General features: G+C 44.2%; 1 protein-coding gene across 5 annotated transcripts in view; it reads right to left on the bottom strand.

Moving 5' to 3' along the window:
- SUFU (SUFU negative regulator of hedgehog signaling) overlaps nucleotides 1–18,143 on the bottom strand; it is a 108,755-nt gene that overhangs the window by 67,070 nt on the left and 23,542 nt on the right. For all 5 annotated transcript variants that reach the window (XR_003790570.1, XM_029201269.1, XM_029201271.1 and 2 more), the window contains exon 3: nucleotides 8,391–8,527. Coding sequence is in view for 4 of the 5 variants with exons in the window: in XM_029201269.1 (XP_029057102.1) it covers nucleotides 8,391–8,527 (137 nt within the window). In the remaining variant the exon portion in view is untranslated. The remainder of the gene's footprint in view (nucleotides 1–8,390; nucleotides 8,528–18,143) is intronic.

Here is an 18,143-nt window from a genome sequence, read left to right as displayed (position 1 = left end):
GGAAGTCCCTATGTTTCAGTTTTACAATGAGCAAATATTTCTTTTATAAACGGGAAAAGGAAAGAAAATGTAAAGAAAAAAAAAAAATCTCTTGTTGTCATTAGTCTGTCCATACCACAGAGTTCAGGATCCTCAGGCAGCACCCTCCCCCCAGTCTCCCTGATTGGGCCTGAATCACAAAGTGAGCCGACTCAGCACATGTCATGAGGTTGCCATTAAACAGCAGCAAGCGAAGGCACTTGAATTTCCACACAGTGTCAGTTACAAGATTGGGGGGCCATGTTTCTCCTGAAACTCAAGTGAAATTGCCTTGGAATTTGTGGTTAAGGCCTACCAATGGCAGAACTGAGAGCAGGCAGCCTCTCCAGCAGAATTCTAAAGCACAGCTCAGAAATCAAGCCCTGCTGAGTTGGGGAATGGTTTATTTCTAATGAAACCCAGAGGGTAGGGGGCAGGGGAACAGTCACTGGCAATTTGAGAAGAAAAAATGAGCTGATCAATAAAATTAAAAGGGAATGGGTGAGTAAGAGAAACTGGCTGCAAAGTAAGAAGGAAAGAAGTTGAAGTGTCTACTGGTGAAGTTACTGATGTATTTACTGCAGAACTTACCAAATGATTCATGACAGTGGCTGGATTTGGTTCTAAATCTATGTAGCAGGTGAAACAATGACAGCTACCCTGTCACATTTTCTTTCCACATGACACTTTTATACCGGCCCAGCATCCTGATCAGTATGCAAGGATCCTCTGACCCCAGGTAACGCTTGGGGCTTCTTGGGTAGGGGAGCAGATACTGTTTTGCCCACCTGGTGGCCATTCCCCTTCTTACTAAGAGAATCCCACTTTTCTTCCTCTGCCTTTCCTTGGCCATGACTTTCAGGGAACAAGGGCCCATCCCCAGCCCTAGGAGGTGGATATTGATCGGTAAGCCAACATGGTTGTCTCACTTTCCTGACATAGCTCTAGCTAATGAGATGCAAGAGGAGATCAATGAGGGCGGTTCTGTGGAGGTTTTGATTGGTCTTGAAAAGACACACAAGACACAGGGAGCTCAGCTCGGTTCTCTGTGATGACCTAGATGGGTGGAATGGGGTGGTGGTGGGAGGGAGGTCCACGAGGGAGGGGATATATGTACACATATAGCTGATTCACTTCATTGTACCGCGGAAACGAACACAACATTGTAAAGCAATTATATTCCAGTTAAGAAAAAAAAAAGAGACTCGGGACAGAAGTGTCTTTTTTGCTACTTGCAGACTCTGTCAGGTGTGATTCTAGGATGCCAGGGATTGCGGCAGCCATCTTTGGAGCATCAGGGAACAAGTTTAAAAAGTCAATCCAAAGTGCTGAGGAAGGCAGAGCAGGAAGTTAGAAAGAACTCAGGTCCTTAACAGCACCACTGAACAGATGACAACCATCCCTGGAACGCCCCACCTCCAGATGGCTCGCTCTGTAAGATAAGTGCCCTTATTGTTAGGCCATTTTAGTTGGGGTGTTCTATTACCTGTAGTCAAAACCATCCCAACAGATACAAGACAGAACAAAAGGTGTCCGCTCCACCTATGCATTCTCTAATGATTTGACTTCCAAGCATAACTGCACATCACAGTTACTGAGGCAGTAGATGCCCCTAAAGCCTTGTGAGAGCAACTGATTTTGCCTACCAAGGGCTATACCTACATGTTTTCTGCCAGTGCTTTCTACCCTTTGCTTTAGAGGACTTCTCTCCCACTCCGTGTAGTTGGAAGTGAGGAGGGGGAAGGCCTTAAACATAAATCCTGGTGCTCCATCCGGACCACCACCCCCAACCAGGGGGGTGTCCTACTGATCTAGACAGAACTAATCTGGGTCCTTCCCCAGGACTGACGGAGGAATGTTGGAAGCAAAAAGCCTTCTGCCTGCTGGGACTACAAACTGGGAGAACTGGAAACTCTGGCTGGTGGTGCTCATCTTTCCTGGCACGTGGGAAGAGTCAGTCTACAGTACAAGACCAACGCACAAGTCGGAGCCCTGAGGACACTGTTCGAACGTATAGATCAAGCCATGCCTGAAACCCTGGACACCCCAGTAACCTGACCAATAAAGTCTGTTATTATTTCAGGTAGTTTTTGTTGGGCTTCTGTCATTTGCTCATGATTAGGAGCATCCCGACTCAAATAAACACTAACCTGTCTCATCCCCACATCCTGACTCCTTCACCTTCTCTGGATACTCTTCTTTCCCAGGCCTCTCACATTTCCACTTCCTTTTCTCTACTGCTCAGCTTCCCACCTCTGAGCAAGCCAACCAAAAAGTGACTGCCCTCCAGCAGGTCGGGGCTAAGTTACAGAACCTGTCCAAGTCATTCTTCAGAGCAAGCTTTAGAGGCAGCCTCATGCAGCCCCAGGCTGGGCGTGGGCATCACCACTCCCCATCACACCCCCCCGCCCCCAGAGTCTCATCGTCTCTTTCCCTTGCCTCCCACTGCCCTGATGCTGTTTCTAAGTCTGGATGGCAAAGCTGTGGATGCTGTTTAGACCTGGAAAAGCAGGTCTAAGCATTCCACTTACTAGATACTGCTCAGCATGTTCTCACATGCAAATGGGCGGGGTACTCCATGTAAGTCACTGAGTTTAAGGTGGACAGCCCAGGTGAGGCAAGACCACCACACAGAACTACACTGCTAGGTATACACGTGTAGGTCTATCTATCTATACATCAAACATAAAATACATGTTCTGTTTAATAACATATGTGTAACCCTTGTAGAGTGTAACCAGTTGGGACACAGCAATGCCTACAAGGGAGGTTCTCTGCAGCGTCAGGAGAGTGTGCCCTGCTCCGAGAAAACTGGAAAGGCCTAAATCCAGTCTTACGAAAGAGTTACAAAAAGGGGCAATCATTCACACTATAAAAAGATTCTTCACCTTATAAAAAAGGATTTACTTACAAGGTCCCACTAAACTGCATGAGCTCTATTGCATATAGAATAGGATTTGATTTGTATAAGACTTTACCGGCACTGCCAACTACATAAATCAAGGAGCCACAGTTGAACTGAATTTGCTTTTTGCGTTTACAATATGATATACAAAATGAGGTAATTTTACCTCATTTGTGTCACTATTATTAATTTTCTGTGTGAGAGAAAGATAATGGCACCAAATTTATCATATCAGCTGAGGCAGGCATCTGATACAGGGACAAGCAATGCATCTCCTTCCTATCAGTGTTTCCTGGGGTCTTTACTAACACTGCAAAAAAAGACCAAGGTACCCATCTTCTCTATTCACATAAGGTTTTTGAAGACTGAATAATAATAATAATTGTGGGTGATACTTATATATCCATAGTACTTACTATGTATCAGGCACTGTTCTAAGTGCTTTGCAGGTATTAACTCATTTCATCATCTCAAGAACTTCATGTATAGTTACTATTATTATCTCTGCTTTATAGTTGAGCAAATAAGTTATGATGCCCAAGGTCAGGAGGCAGTAACTGGCAGAGCTGAGGTAAAAATGCAGGCAGTCTGGGCCTAGGGGCCATGCTCTTAACCATAATACTATTCTGTCCTCCTTGATCTAGCAGTAACGTGCAAGATGGTGAAGAGTGCCAGGGAGAGAAGTGGAAACGGGGGCTACGTAGCCTATAGCTACCTACCTAACTTACCAACGAGCTCAGGCACATTGGGCTGAGGACCCGTACTATGCAGTGAAACAGGAAAGGTGGAAGGAAGGGAGGCAAGGAGGGAGGGAAGGGAAGAGAGAAAGAGAGAAGGGAAGAAAAGGGAAGAAGGTGATTGAGAGGAGGCACAAGGGAGGCTTCTGGAGAACTAGCCTGCTTCTTGATCTGGGTGCTGGTTACACGGGGTGTGTTTAGTTTGTTAACTCGCAGCAAGCTGTACTTTTTATATGCATATTTTCATGAACAAAAGTTAAAAGATGAAAGTATGGGTTTAAGAGGATTTGGGTAATATTACGAATGGCTTTAGCCCTCCTCTATGTATTTTCCAAACGTTCCAGAATGCCCGAGCAAGGCATGCTGGAGCTCAGAGGCTATGTGCACAAGTGCAATCACCCATGTGGATGATTCCCAAACCTCATGGTCCAGCCTGAGACATGTAGCAGCCCAAATATCAGCTGGGCCACCAGCAATGTGGTATCATGGTTAAGAGAGTGGCGTTAAGAACTACAAGACTGTCCTTTGTACTTACTAGCTGTGTGCTTTTGAACAAGCTACTTCCCCTCTCTGCCTGTCTTCCTTTCTGCAACTGTAGAGCTGGTATAACAGTGCCTAACTCACAGGGCTTTACTGCACATTGAACGAGCACTTACAACCGTACCTGGCACATAAAACACACTACTAAATTTTAGCTCTTGTCCTCACTATTCAGGCTCATATCCATGGTCTTCTCTCTTACATCAGTTGCCATATACTTTTCTTCATCATTTTCCCATTTAAATAATTACTACTCCCTGCCATGTTTCAAAAAGAATTTAAGGAAGATTTGTTTTAGTTATTATTCAAGTAGTACAATCATATTATGAAAATCTGGAAAACAGAAAATCAGGTATTATACTTGTGGGAGTGTAGTCATCCTGCTGCTGCTGTGAAACGCCTGAAGTGATCTACAGACACAAACTATAGCTGTTACATTACAGACACCATAAAAGGGCCTGTCGCAGCAGACGGGACTATGGAGCCACACCAGGCAACATACACTCAAGAAACAGCCACAACTTTTTATTCTCAAAATTTTCAGTCCCATAGAAAAGTTAGAAGGATAGTACAATATATCCTTCACCTCCATACATCCTTCACCTAGATTCACCCTTTAACATTTTGCGACATTTGCTTTCTCCTCTGTCTCCCCCCGACACACTTTTTTTTGCCAAATCATTCAAAAGTTAAGTTGCAGATATCATGTCATTTTATTCATAAATACTTCAGCTTTTATCTCCTAGGAACAAATACACTATCCTTTATAACCATAATACCATATCACACCCAAGGAATTTCACAGTTACACAGTACTGTTATCTAATACACAGTCTATATTTTTTCTAATTGCCCTAAAAATAACCTTTTTTTTCCAATTCAGGGTCCAATCAAGGATCATACATACATTTAAACTGTCATGTTTTCTTTGATCTAGGACAGCTCCAGCCCCTTGCCATGTTTTCTTTTAGAGCATTGACATTTTTGAAGAGTCCAGGCAGCTGTCTTGTAAAATATCCCACAATCTGGATTTACCTGACTATATGCTCAGGATTCAATTCAGGTGAAACATTTTTGGAAAAGTGCTACATGGGGACTTCCCTGGTGGCGCAGTGGTTAAGAATCGCCTGCCAATGCAGGGGACAGGGGCTCAGTCCTTGGTCCAGGAAGATCCGACATGCCGCAAGCAACTAAACCTGTGCACCACAACTATTGAGCCTGCACTCTAGAGCTTGTGAGCCACAACTACTGAGCCCACGTGCCACAACTACTGAAACCCATGCACCTAGAGCCCATGCTCGGCAACAAGAGAAGCCACCACAATGAGAAGTCCACGCACTCCAACAAAGAGTAGCCCCCGCTTGCTGCAACTAGAGAAAAGCCCACGTGCAGCAACGAGACCCAACGCAGCCAAAAAATAAATTAAATAAATAAAGTGTTACATGGTTGGTGCTTTATATTTCACAGTGTAACATGTAAGGAGGTACATAGTAGTCATTTGTTCCATTTTTGTGTTGCTACATTTGATCATTTGGTTAAGCTGATGCCCACCCAAACTTTTCCATTGTAAAGGTATTCTTTTTCTCTTTGTAGCACATAAGTAATCTGTGGAGAGATTCTTTGAGTCCTTGTGACTATGTTATACCCCAACAATCTTTTTTATCCGACAGTTTTGACATCTGTTGATAATGTACCTGAATCAATGATCACATTAGTGTTGCAAAACAGTCACTGTGATGTTTACTGTGTGGCTGAAATGAACCCTTGCAAATCAAATCCCGCTTTTCTCCCCACTTGCATTATTATTTCAGAACTATAACATCAGAACTATTTCAGAGGTTCATCTGCTTGACTCCACCTGACAGTGATTCATAACACCTGTTCTACATTTCTCTGATCTTGATCCATATAAGCAGGTACATTAAGTGCAAACAAACATATAAATATACTGGCTTAAGCACTGGGCAGGAAGCTACCTGTCTATACAAGCAAGAGGTTGCCTAGTCTTTAGAGCCCCATTTCCTATAGTAGATCAAATTCCATGTCAAGAAATGTCTATTTTCCAGGAGCTGAAATAGGTCAGTTGGGAGAGCATTAGACTGAAGAAAGGTCTGTTTTCTCGAAGACAGTTCTATATTGGCATCAGTTACAGGCATCAAAGAAGTGAGAGAAGGGGACACAGTGGGTTCAGGCAGTAGACTCCTGGCACAATCTTAAAACATTAAAAGATTGTGCAGGGGACTTCCCTGGTGGTTCAGTGGTAAAGAACCCGCCTTCCAATGCAGGGGACGCGGGTTCAATCCCTGGTCAGGGAACTAAGATCCCACGTGCCATGGGGCAACTAAGCCCATGCATGTGCCACAACTACTGAGCTTGTGTGCCTCAACTAGAGCCCACTTGCCGCAAACTACAGAGCCCACGTGCCCTGGAGCCTGTGTGCCACAACTAGTGAAGAGAAAACCCGCACGCCACAACTAGAGAGAAGCCCGCGTGCCACAACGAAGAGCCTGCATGCCACAACGAAAGATGCCCCATGCCACAACTAAGACCCGATGCAGCCAAAAATAAATAAAATAAATAATAAATAAATCTTAAAAAAAAAAAAGATTGTGCAGACCTAGACGCTAGGATAGTACCAAATCACATGAGCCAGCTGCTTCAAGCAGCCTGCTTCCCCTGCCCCTGTGAATGATACTTCTTCCCATCAACAGTCCTTTAGAATCCAAACAACATCCCCAGACCAGCTGCATTAGAATCCCCCGGGAAGCTGGTTAAGAAACAGATGCCCCAGTCCCACCTCTGACCAACTGAATCAGAGCCCTCCGGGAGCGTTTGGGACTCAGTGTGTTGAGATCCCAGAGGATCTCATGAGCAGCCAGGTTTGGGAACCCTTGCTTACAGAAGACCCACTGTAGCCTTCAAAAGGGTACTATCCCATAGGCCACACAATGATAGACGGTAGTTAAGGATCAGTCAGTCCCATTACATGATGGCCAACCAGCCAACAACTGACCCCCAGGGGTCTGAAACGAGGACAGAGGGTTTCAACCTACATGGTCAATTGCACCCCCAATTTATAGCCTACTCAAGGCTGAAAAAAAAGTCACTATACTCAGAGAAGTTGCCAGAGCTATGGTTCTCCAAATTTAGTCTCTACCAGAGCATCTGGGAACCATCACCCACCAAAGATTCTAAGTCAGAGGTCTCCTCTGGGGCCCAGGAATGTGTGCTTGCAACAAGCTCTCCAGCTGATTCTGATGCAGGGGTCCAAGGACCATACTTTGAGAGACTCTGGCCTAGATGCTAGTCTGCTCCTATCTATGACAGTCAAAGAGCAAGAGTTGGATAAAATTATGTTGGCTTTCATTTGAAAACTACTTACCAAACCAAATAAACAAAATATAAAGTCATATGGGAAATGTTTCTGAGCAATTAACCACACAGAAACATTCAGATGATATGAAACCCTCCATAAAAGGTACTGAATTCCACTCCAACATTTCATCCCACTTGAGGACTAGAGGCAGGCTGAGTCAGGAGCATGCGACCAAGGCTCCCAGCACAAAAGTCCCCACTTCCGGTTCCATATTAGCAGTCTCCAGAAGGGCACCAGGGGCACAGGACCATCCCCTGGAGGGCACTTGAATCATGTGAATCAAACCATATTTCTGACTGTCAATGTCCTGCCTGATTCCAACTTCCCGTTCACACTGTGAGGGAGCAAGTTCAAGGTAATTCGTTCTCTCTCTGCCCTATCCTCTACTGTGAACACTAGACTTATCCAAGATTAACATGTGTGCTCGTGCCCCAGAAATGGAGGTGGCTAGGCCACTGGCATCAGGGAGGAAAGAGTGCTAATTGTGGGAAAAGGGGGAGACAGAGAAAGTGCTGGTCAGCTCCATGCTGAGCTGGCCTTTGGCTCTCTGGGAATCAGAAGTATGGCTGGCAGACTGCAACCAAGGCTCAGGGTGTCAGGGACTCCTGCTGCAGGAGGTCATATGACATATCCTTCCCTCCCATGGCCCAGGCAGCTTTCCACCCAGGAAACAAGCCACCCTTATAGTACAAATGCGGTATAGCACTCCCAGGAAAGGTCCTTCCACGGACATCAAAATATACCTTCAGGTTCCCAAGCCAAGCAGGCTCATGGTGAAAGGACAAGCACGCCAGCCAGCTCCTGGGGCTCTTACCTGACTGGAACACATATCTGGCCAAGCCTTGCATTAGTTCTGCTGGCCATGTTGGGGGCGCAGACTCCCCTGTTTCTCTCTTCAGACGAAATGTCAACTCAAAGCCAAAACCACTAGGTCCATCTGTTCCTGTGAATCTGGAAGGAATAAAAAGCAAATGTTTTTTGTTTAACTACCTTAGGGAAAACACTGTTTTGTTGTCTAATTAAAGTTCTTCCCCTTTTTGGGTAGGCTCGGCATCCAAACCCCCTAGTCGGAAGAATCTTGAGCCTTGAGGGGAGGAAGGACCTCGATAGCCAATATGGAACAAGAACTCTAGCCTTGCCCTCCTGCCAGCTACAGCACATGTGTGTGACCTCAGCCCCGCCAATCAAATTCCCCTGCTGGTACTCTGAATTACAAGTTCCAGGTTTTGTGGCTCTGGAACATTCCTTTCTGTATGATTGAGTTAAAACCCTACAAAGGGAGATGGGTCACTAGGGCAAAGGGAAGATTTCCATTACTGAAAATAACCCTTACACTCTTTATTCCTTCAAGCTATTAATAAGCACCTACTTAGTTTGCTAAGGATATATGTCCTACTGTATGCCCTATGAGGATGAGACCCTTTCTCCACTCCCACCTCCACCCTGCCCCACAAGGGGACAATCCTTGGGCTAAACTGGCTGGCCTCCAAACTCAGCATTTGAGGATGGGTCCCAAAGCAGATTCCAAATATCCAAATACTGGGAGGGTCCATGATCTTCCTGAAAGCCAGCACCCCACATGCACTCATCAATCAGCACGTGCTCTTCCTGAAACCTGGCACCCTGTGTGTACTCTTCAATCACTGGAACCTTGAGGAAGCAGAGTTTGCCCTCCCTTCCCATCCCCAAGTGGCCCAGAATGATGATGGCCACAAACATCATAGGGAGATGAGGCAGGGGGAGCAGTGCCTGCCTCCCTGTCTGCTAGGAAACCCCCAGGAGGCTGAGTCTCCACAGGAGTCCCTGAAATGGACTTCTGCCAGAGAGGGAAATGATGTGGATTAGAGAGCAAGGCTGGTTGGTGGTGGCACCTCCTGGGGTGAGGGAAGCATTCAGGGAGGGGCTCCTGAGAGTTACAGGAGGCTTGCCAGCATGGGAAGGGCTAAAAGTTAAACTATGTTCATGATATAATTTTCAGTAATAATATCTTGTACAAACATGAGCCACAATGATTATACACATTTAAACTCCTCAGCATACAAATACAAGCCATAAAATAAGATGACAGCCAACACCTCCTTGCGCGCCAAGCTACCGGAACAGGCAGTCAGAAGGGAGAATGCTGAAGGGGCAGTGATGCAGTCAGTGCCCAACCCTGGGATTCCACGTGGCATCTTTCCCCCATCATCACCATCATCGTCCCCAAGGGGCCGGGCCGGGAGAGTGGGCAGAAAGAGGTGCTAACATCTCAGAAGCTCTGACACCAGGGCTAGCCCTGCTTGTGTACCCGAGTTGGTCCAGCACTCCTGCACTTGCTGCAGTGAGGAGCTCACCTCTGGTAAGCTAAGTTCTCTAAAGGACTGAAAAGGAAGCCTTAGAATCACTATTTTCTCTGAGTATCTATAATTGTGGGAGGCACACTCCATTTTGGGGTACACTCCTAGAATTTTGGAGACCGGGCTAGAGATGCTTGGCAGGATGCAGTGTAAGGTATTTTCCTTCCTTGCTGAATTGCCCTGTTTGGGGGCAATTCTATGCAGAAAGGCTGAGGGAATAGCTAAGCAAGCTGAGGCTGTTAAGAGCTGCCTCCCAAGGGCTATAGGCTCGCGAGGGGTATGAAAACCTGGGGTAATGCAAGACTGACTTGGAGTTAAAACCCTACAAAGGGAGATGGGTCACTAGGGCAAAGGGAAGATTTCAAGCAGCCGCCAATTAGAGGCAGCTTTGTAAAACGTATTAGACCATTACTCCTGGGGCTTTCATCTCAGGCCAAGAAAAATACATGATTTCTAACCGCAAAAACTTGAGAAACAGACTAAAAGAAACATGCTCCTCAGACTGTGCGATGGGGTGAACCCTCAGATGCAGAGAGAGTAGCCACATGCATCCAAGCAGCGAGGGCTGTGCACACACGCACATGCATGCATGGGTGTGCATGCACGCACATGCATTTCTACGCCATCTGCCTCCACACGGGGTGCTTTCTGGGCCAGCTCTGCGGTGGGCAGGCCGGCCCTCACTCGGCTGGCTGAGACAGACAGGTCTGGCCAGATGGTCTCCACCTGCGTTTGATTACCACCCACCAGGCTGGCTGGATGCAACCTCTAAACTCTGAAACATGAGTTTAGAATGGCCCAGCCTCAGGATAAACACACAACCTGGAGCCTGTCAGAAGGCCTCTTCTTCAAAGCAGATTGCTCAGGCAATAGCCCAGTGACAAGGTCATTCAGTCTTTAAGGTCCCCTGGAGAGGCCTGGCCTGGTCTGCATTCCCTCAAGTGAGGGCTTCTCCAGCCAAAGCAGATTTATCTGACCAGACGATGAAGCCCCTCCTGGAGAGCAGCTGTCTCGCGTATCCTCCAAGAAAGGAAAGCATGAGAGGAAATCGGCACGTGCTGCAGAAGGTGGGATCTGGGTCAGAGCAAAGAATCTAACACCGAAGGCTGCTAAAATACTGGCTGGTGGGAAAGGGGCCCAGTGGAATTTCTTCCTACAGAGATTCTTAAAGGAATATACTACAGATCCCCCCCAATCTGGCAGGGAGGGGTTCTAACTGTCTTGTTGCAGAAGGATGGATGAGACGGCCTCTCAAGATTGTTTCCAGCTCAAGAACTTCTGATCCTACTCACTGAGGTGCTCAAGGGAGAAGCTGGCTTTGTCCCAACAGTTTAGTGAGCCTAGGCAATGGCTGTGCCAGCCTCAAGAGTAACATTAAACCTGCCAACAGGAAAAACATGTGCCTTGAATCCTGACATAGTTGTGCAACCACTGGAACCTGCCCAAAGGTCTCCCCCAAAGCACCTGATTAAGAAGGTACCAATCAGACAAACAGGAACCTGGGAGAGACTTTCTAGAGTGTGGGTAAGCAGAAAAAGCTGACCTAAAAGTTGGCATCTCATGCTCAACACCATTAATTATTAGGAAAATTCAAATCAAAACTACAATGAGGTGCCACTTCATACCCTCTAGGATGGCCAAAATAAAAGACAGACAGTAACAAGTGTAGACGAGGATGTAGAGAAACTGGAACACTCACACTTTGCTGGTGGGAAGTAAAATGGCAGAGCTGCTTTGGAAAACAGTTTGGCAGTTCTTCAGAAAGTTAAATACACCGTATGACACAGCTGTTCCTCTCCTAGGTATATACCCAAGAGAACCAAAAACATTTTTCACACAAAAACTTGTACACTAATGTTCACAGTAGCATTATTCATAATAACCAAAAAGTGGAAGCAACCAAAATGTCATCAACATATAAACGGATAACCAAAACATAGTATATCCATACAATGGAACAGTATTTGGCAATAAAAAGGAATGCTGTACTGATTATTTGCTATAACATGGGTGACCCCTGGAAACATTATGCTAAGTGAATGAAGCCAGATACAAAAGACCACATATTGTATGATTCCATTTATATGAAATGTCCAGAACAGACAACTCCACAGAGACAGAAAGACTAGTGGTTGCCAGGGGCTGGAGAAGGAGAGAATGGGGAATGACTGCTAATGGGTATAGAGATTCTTTTTGGAGTGATGGAAATGTTCTGGAATTAAATAATTGGGATGATTGCACAACCTTGTGAATATACTAAAAAGCACCGAATTGTACACTTTAAAAGGGTGAATCTCATGGTGTGAGATTTATCAAAAAAATTATATCAAAAAATGAATTATATCAAAAAAAAAAAAAAAGCTGGCATCTCAGATACACCTAAATGCTAGGGGAAGCAGGGCCAACCATGTCAAGTACGCCAGGCCTTTACCTAGCTCTATCTACTAATAACCACTACAATTAACTGAATACCTACTAAGTTTGAGGCCCTGTACTAAGCATTTTTCTGATGCCATATTATTTAATTCTCCAACAACCCTGTGACTCAGCCATTGTTATCCTCATTTAACTAACATATGAGAAAAAGACACTTGAGAGAGTTTAAGTAATGTTCTATAAGTCATCCAGTAAGCAAGTGGTGGACTTCAGACTTGAGGTCTGCCTGACTCCAAAGCCCATCTTCTTATTGCTGTGTGACCTCAGGCAAAATATTTAACCTCTCCATGCCTCAGTTTTCTCATCTATAAAATGGGGATAATAACAGTAACTATTTCAGAGTTGTTGTGAGGATTAAATATTCAGAAACCACCTGGAACACTATAAGCATTATATCACACTAAGTGAAAGAAGGCAGTTACAAAAGACCATATGTTGTATGAATCCATGTATGTGATATGATAAATAATATAATTTGTAATATATTATATATTTATATTACATAAAATGTCAAGCATAGGCAAATCTATAGGAACAGAAAGTAGATCAGTGACTGCCTCAGGCTGAGGACTAAGGACAAATGCAGAGTCACTGCTAATGGGTGTGGGGTTTCTTTTGAGGGTGATAAAAAAAGTTCTAAAATTAGTTTATGGTGATGGTTACACAACTCTTGAATATACTAAAACCCACTAAACCGTACACTTTAAGTTATGATGGTTATATAACTCTTGAATGTACTAAAAACCACTAAACCGTATACGAAAAATCACTAACCACACACTGTATGGTATGTGAATTTTATCTCAGTAAAGCTGTTTTTAAAACCTGAAGGGAAAAAAATCCAAAGAACTAATAGTAAAAAAAATTCACAAACTATAGCTATAGATATATTCCCCTAAGCATACAACAAGATGGTCAATCTCACTCATTTGCAACTCAAAAGCAAATTAAAAAAACAATGATACCATTATCACTTACCAGGTTGGCAAAAATTTTAAAGTATGACATTACATTCTATTGATGAGGCTATGAAAAAGGTATTTTCATATGTTGCTGGTGGGGATACAAATTAGTACAACCTCTTTGGAGGGGAAGTTAGCAAAACCTAACAAAATTACATATTGTTTACCTTTTTTTTTTTGGACATGCTGCACAGCTTGCAGGATCTCAGTTCCCTGACCAGGGATTGAACCTGGGCCACGGCAGTGAAAGCCCAGAATCCTAACCACTAGACCACCAGGGAACTCCCATCATACTGTCTACCTTCTGACCCAGCGATCCCACTCTAAGAATTTGTGATCCCCAAATATTGGAAGCAACTAAATGCCCATTCATAGGAGAGTGGTCCGAAGAGTACTATGCAGATATAAGAAAGAATGAGGAAGAGCTCTACAAACTGATATGGAAACTGTTAAGTAAAAACAACAAACAAGTACTATAGCATGCCACCTTTTGAGGAACAGAAAAGGAAAGACAGGAAAATGTACATGTATCTGCTCATTTCTGCAAAAAGCAACACAGGAAGGATAAATCAGAAGTAAGATTGGTTATCTACAGGCAATAGCAATAGGAGGGAATCAGGTGGAAAGTACTATGTGGTGTGGGATGTATGAGTGTATGACATTTTTCTGAATATACATTTTTTTGGATCAACGATAATGCTTTCACATACTCAAAATAAACAAGGATGGAGGAAAATGCTAAATGTAATACAAACATAAATTAGTGAACTTAACTGTACTTCAATGAACAATATAACCACACTGAAGAGGGGAAAAAAAGAAGCCACCCAAGTACCTTACGTACACAGTATGTTGACCACATGTCATCAGGCTAAAGCCAAAAAGTACAGTAAAATACTGAACCCTGGTTAGTCGGTTTACTTTTTGCAGTGTTATGAGTTGGTAATTCTGAAACTACCTTCTGTGTAAATGTACTGTGGATAATGAGAGCCAGGTTTCTCTCATTGTCAGAAATGTTAAAAACTGGTAAACATTTCAAAGTTAGAAATACATAAAAAAGGATGGACAGAATGAGCCTCATAGGTATAATTTTGGAATTAAAGGTATCAATATGGTATTTAAGAGAGGAATAGATATAGAAATAGATAAAGATGTGGGTGTGGGTGTGATATATGTGTGTGTATTTCCTAGCTCTCTCCACTAAGTGACACCCCAAAAGCAATGATAACTCCTAGCACTCAGATTTTGGTGCCTAAATACCATCTGCCATTAAAAGAAAAGAGCTCACTGGAGAAATGGCTGAATCTAGGGTTGGGAAAGCACGAAATGAGCCTGGAACTTTTCGTTGTGCCAGAAGGTAAGTAAGTACTTGAAGAATGATGGGAACATGTCAAAAGTAGAGAGAAGCCAAACTGAAGGGCTCCCACTGGCCAAATCTAGGACAATTTGAGCATCGAAACAAATGGTATTAACAAATTATAACCTATTAAAGTAAAAATCCATGACTCCATACTGATTGTAATGGACCTAGTAACATTGGCTCTATAGATTTTGGACTTACCAGCCTCCATAATTACATGAGCCAATTCCTTATTTTATGTATATATGAGGGGTAGCAGCTTTTCCCTCTTGTGTTTGGAAAAAGCTTTTTCTATAAATATATTCTGTGGTATTTATAAAACATTTAGAAACAATCTAAATACTCTACAAGTAGGGGTATTATCAGTTCTGGTGCATTGTGTGGTGGGACATTACATGGTCATTAAAAATGAGACTTCTTTTTTTAACAAGTTTATTTTCTTTTTCTTTTTTTTTATATTTTATTTATTTATTTTTGGCTGTGTTGGGTCTTCGTTTCTGTGCAAGGGCTTTCTCTAGTTGCGGCGAGCAGGGACCACTCTTCATCGTGGTGCGCGGGCCTCTCACTGTCGCGGCCTCTCTTGTTGTGGAGCACAAGCTCCAGACGCACAGGCTCAGTAGTGTGGCTCACGGGCCTAGCTGCTCCGTGGCATGTGGGACCTTCCCAGACCAGGGCTCGAACCCGTGTCCTCTGCGTTGGCAGGCAGATTCTCAACTACTGCGCCACCAGGGAAGCCCAAAATGAGACTTCTTGAAAGCAGGAGGACTAATCCCTGAGTTTTGAGAGGCAAAGAGTTTTCCGCCTCTAACTGGTGAGGAGGAACAGGAAGTATAAGTCAGAACCCCACTCTATATCCTCTATTGTTTGCTGTTCACCTACTTCTAACTATAAGATAAAAATATAAATAACTTTTTTAAGTGGTCATGAAATTGGAACCTTTGTGCATTACTTGTGGGAATATAAAATGGTGCGGCCACTGTGGAAAACAGTATAGCGGTTTCTCAAAAAAATAAAATAAACATAGATTAAAGATTAAACACAGATTTATCAGATGATTTAGCAATTCCACTTCTGGGTATAACCGAAAGAAATGAAAGCAGGTACTTGAACAGATTTTGTACACCCATGTTCACAGCAGCTTTATTCAATAGCCCAAAGGTGAAAATAACCCAAATGTCCATCAACGAATGAATGGATTTTTTAAAATGTGCTATATACATACAATGGAAAATTATTTAGTCTTAAAAAGGAAGGAAATTCTGACACATGCTACAACATGAATGAGCCTTGAAGACATTATGCTAAGTAAAGTAAGCTAGTCACAAAAGAACAAACATTATATGATTCCACTCACATGAGGTCCCTAGAGTAGTCAAATTCAGAGAGGCAGAAGATAGAATGGTGGTTGCCAGGGGCTATGGGAAGAGGTGAATGGGATGTTATTGTTTAATGGGTATAGAGTTTCAGTTTGAGAAGTTGAAAAAGTTCTGGAGATGGATGGTGGTAATAATAATTCCACTAAATACATCAAAAATGATTAAAATGATAAATTTCATGTTATATATATTTTACTAGAAACAAATGGTTTCAAAAAAGCATGAAACAAAACTTACTATAATGTGTGATCCAAAATATTTGACACACACAATGTAAAAATATATGAGAAAAAGGAAGAAAATGCAATAAAATTATTGAATATTATCGTGGCTATCACAATACAATTTTTCTTTTTCAAACTCCTTTGTATTTTCGAAGTTTTCTACCATTTATGCCCTCCAGTCTAGACTGTAAACCCCACAAGGGCAGGACTGTGTCTTGTTCACTACTGTATCTGCCCATCTAGCCTGCCAGGCTTCTCACAGAACCTGTTGGCTAAGTGTCCATACTGAACACTCATGGTATGACAGGAGAGTCCTGTGGTCAGTGCCCACTTTTTCTAAGGGTGGCCTGGATACTTCTGAAGCAAGAAACGCTGGGCCAGCTAAGAATGCCACTGACCTTGTGAAGGTAGTACCTCTGAAGTCAGGTCTACAGACTGTGGCTCAGTCTCAAGCTCAGTGCTGGTGTCAGAAGAACAGGAAGAGGGGACCATTTTCCTCTGGAGACATATGGCACAGGAGGACAGCCCAGTCCAATTCCAGAATCAAGACTGATGTCACTTCATTCCCTACAAAAGCTCCTGTTGGGCTTCCCTGGTAGCGCAGTGGTTGAGAGTCTGCCTGCAGATGTAGGGGACACGGGTTTGTGCCCTGGTCCGGGAAGACCCCACATACCGTGGAGCGGCTGGGCCCATGAGCCATGGCCGCTGAGCCTGCGCGTCCGGAGCCTGTGCTCCGCAACGGGAGAGTCCACAGCAGTGAGAGGCCCGTGTACCGTAAAAAAAAAAAAAAAAAAAAAAAAAAGCTCCTGTTGTCCTTCCTCCCCTACCCACTGGTTCCAGGCTGGCTGGAGAACTGGGTAAAAACAGGTCTTTATCCTGGGGCTGGTCTTCCCTTCCAACCAGCCCTCCTCCTTGGGATCAGGCTTTGTTCCCTGCTTTACTGAGTTGGATATTCTCTCCCAGAAGAATGGAGCCTCTAGGTCCCGTCCCAGGGGAACAGACAGAAAAGCTTTTCCTTTGGTGTCCTCCCTCCAAGTGCACACACACATCCCCAGCTGGACCCAGCGATTACAGAAAGAACTGAAACGAAGACCTCCAGTAGCTCTAGGGCTCGGCACAGGAGGCTGCCTGTCTCTTCTCCACAAGCTCTCTGCCTTCCAGGGCAACACCAAGCAAGTGCAAGGACCATATATCCAAACTCCAGCACATGCTTGGAGCACCAGCTGCCTTTACTATTTGCACCAAGTTTCTTGAGAAGGTCAGTCTGCTCCAAGGCCCTCAGTGCTGGCCCAAGCCCCATGACACCCTGGGATTGGCCACTACTCTGCCCCTTACACCCATGCAGAGAATAAAGAGCTGCCTGGCAAACAGAGGGCACCACTGGAAACCACTTCACTAGGGAAAACAGAATGTGAGCATTTCCCCATGCATGGCCTCTATCTGTGCCCTAGGGGACTTTCTAGGTGAAGAAAGAGGGACAAAAGCCAGAGCCCTGCTTTCTCCAGGGCTCAGCTCCTGCCACCTCCTTACCACACATAGTTTCCCCAGGTAACCTCATAAAATGGTTTCCAGCACCAGGTCTGTGTTGAGGATTCCCAAATCTATCCCCAAGCAAAGGACCAAACTCAGACACCGCAAACTCAGTACATACAAATCTGAACTCAGTATCTCCCCAAACGTGATCCTTCTCCATCTTTCTCTAACTGAAGACGAGTACTACTATGGTAGCCTGTATAATGGCTCCCCAGATATACACATTCTAATCTGTGGAACCTGTGTATGTTACCTTTCATGGCAAAAGGGACTTTGCAGATGTGATTAAGGATCTTGAGATGCTAGATGATATCTGGGTGAGCTCAAGGTAACCATACGA

Source organism: Monodon monoceros, unplaced genomic scaffold (assembly GCF_005190385.1).
Source record: "Monodon monoceros isolate NGI ecotype Baffin Bay Population unplaced genomic scaffold, NGI_Narwhal_1 Super_Scaffold_4, whole genome shotgun sequence".
Taxonomy (NCBI): Eukaryota; Metazoa; Chordata; class Mammalia; order Artiodactyla; family Monodontidae; genus Monodon; species Monodon monoceros.
The sequence above is the reverse complement of the archived record's forward strand: the minus strand, read 5'-3'. Positions and strand labels throughout refer to the sequence as shown.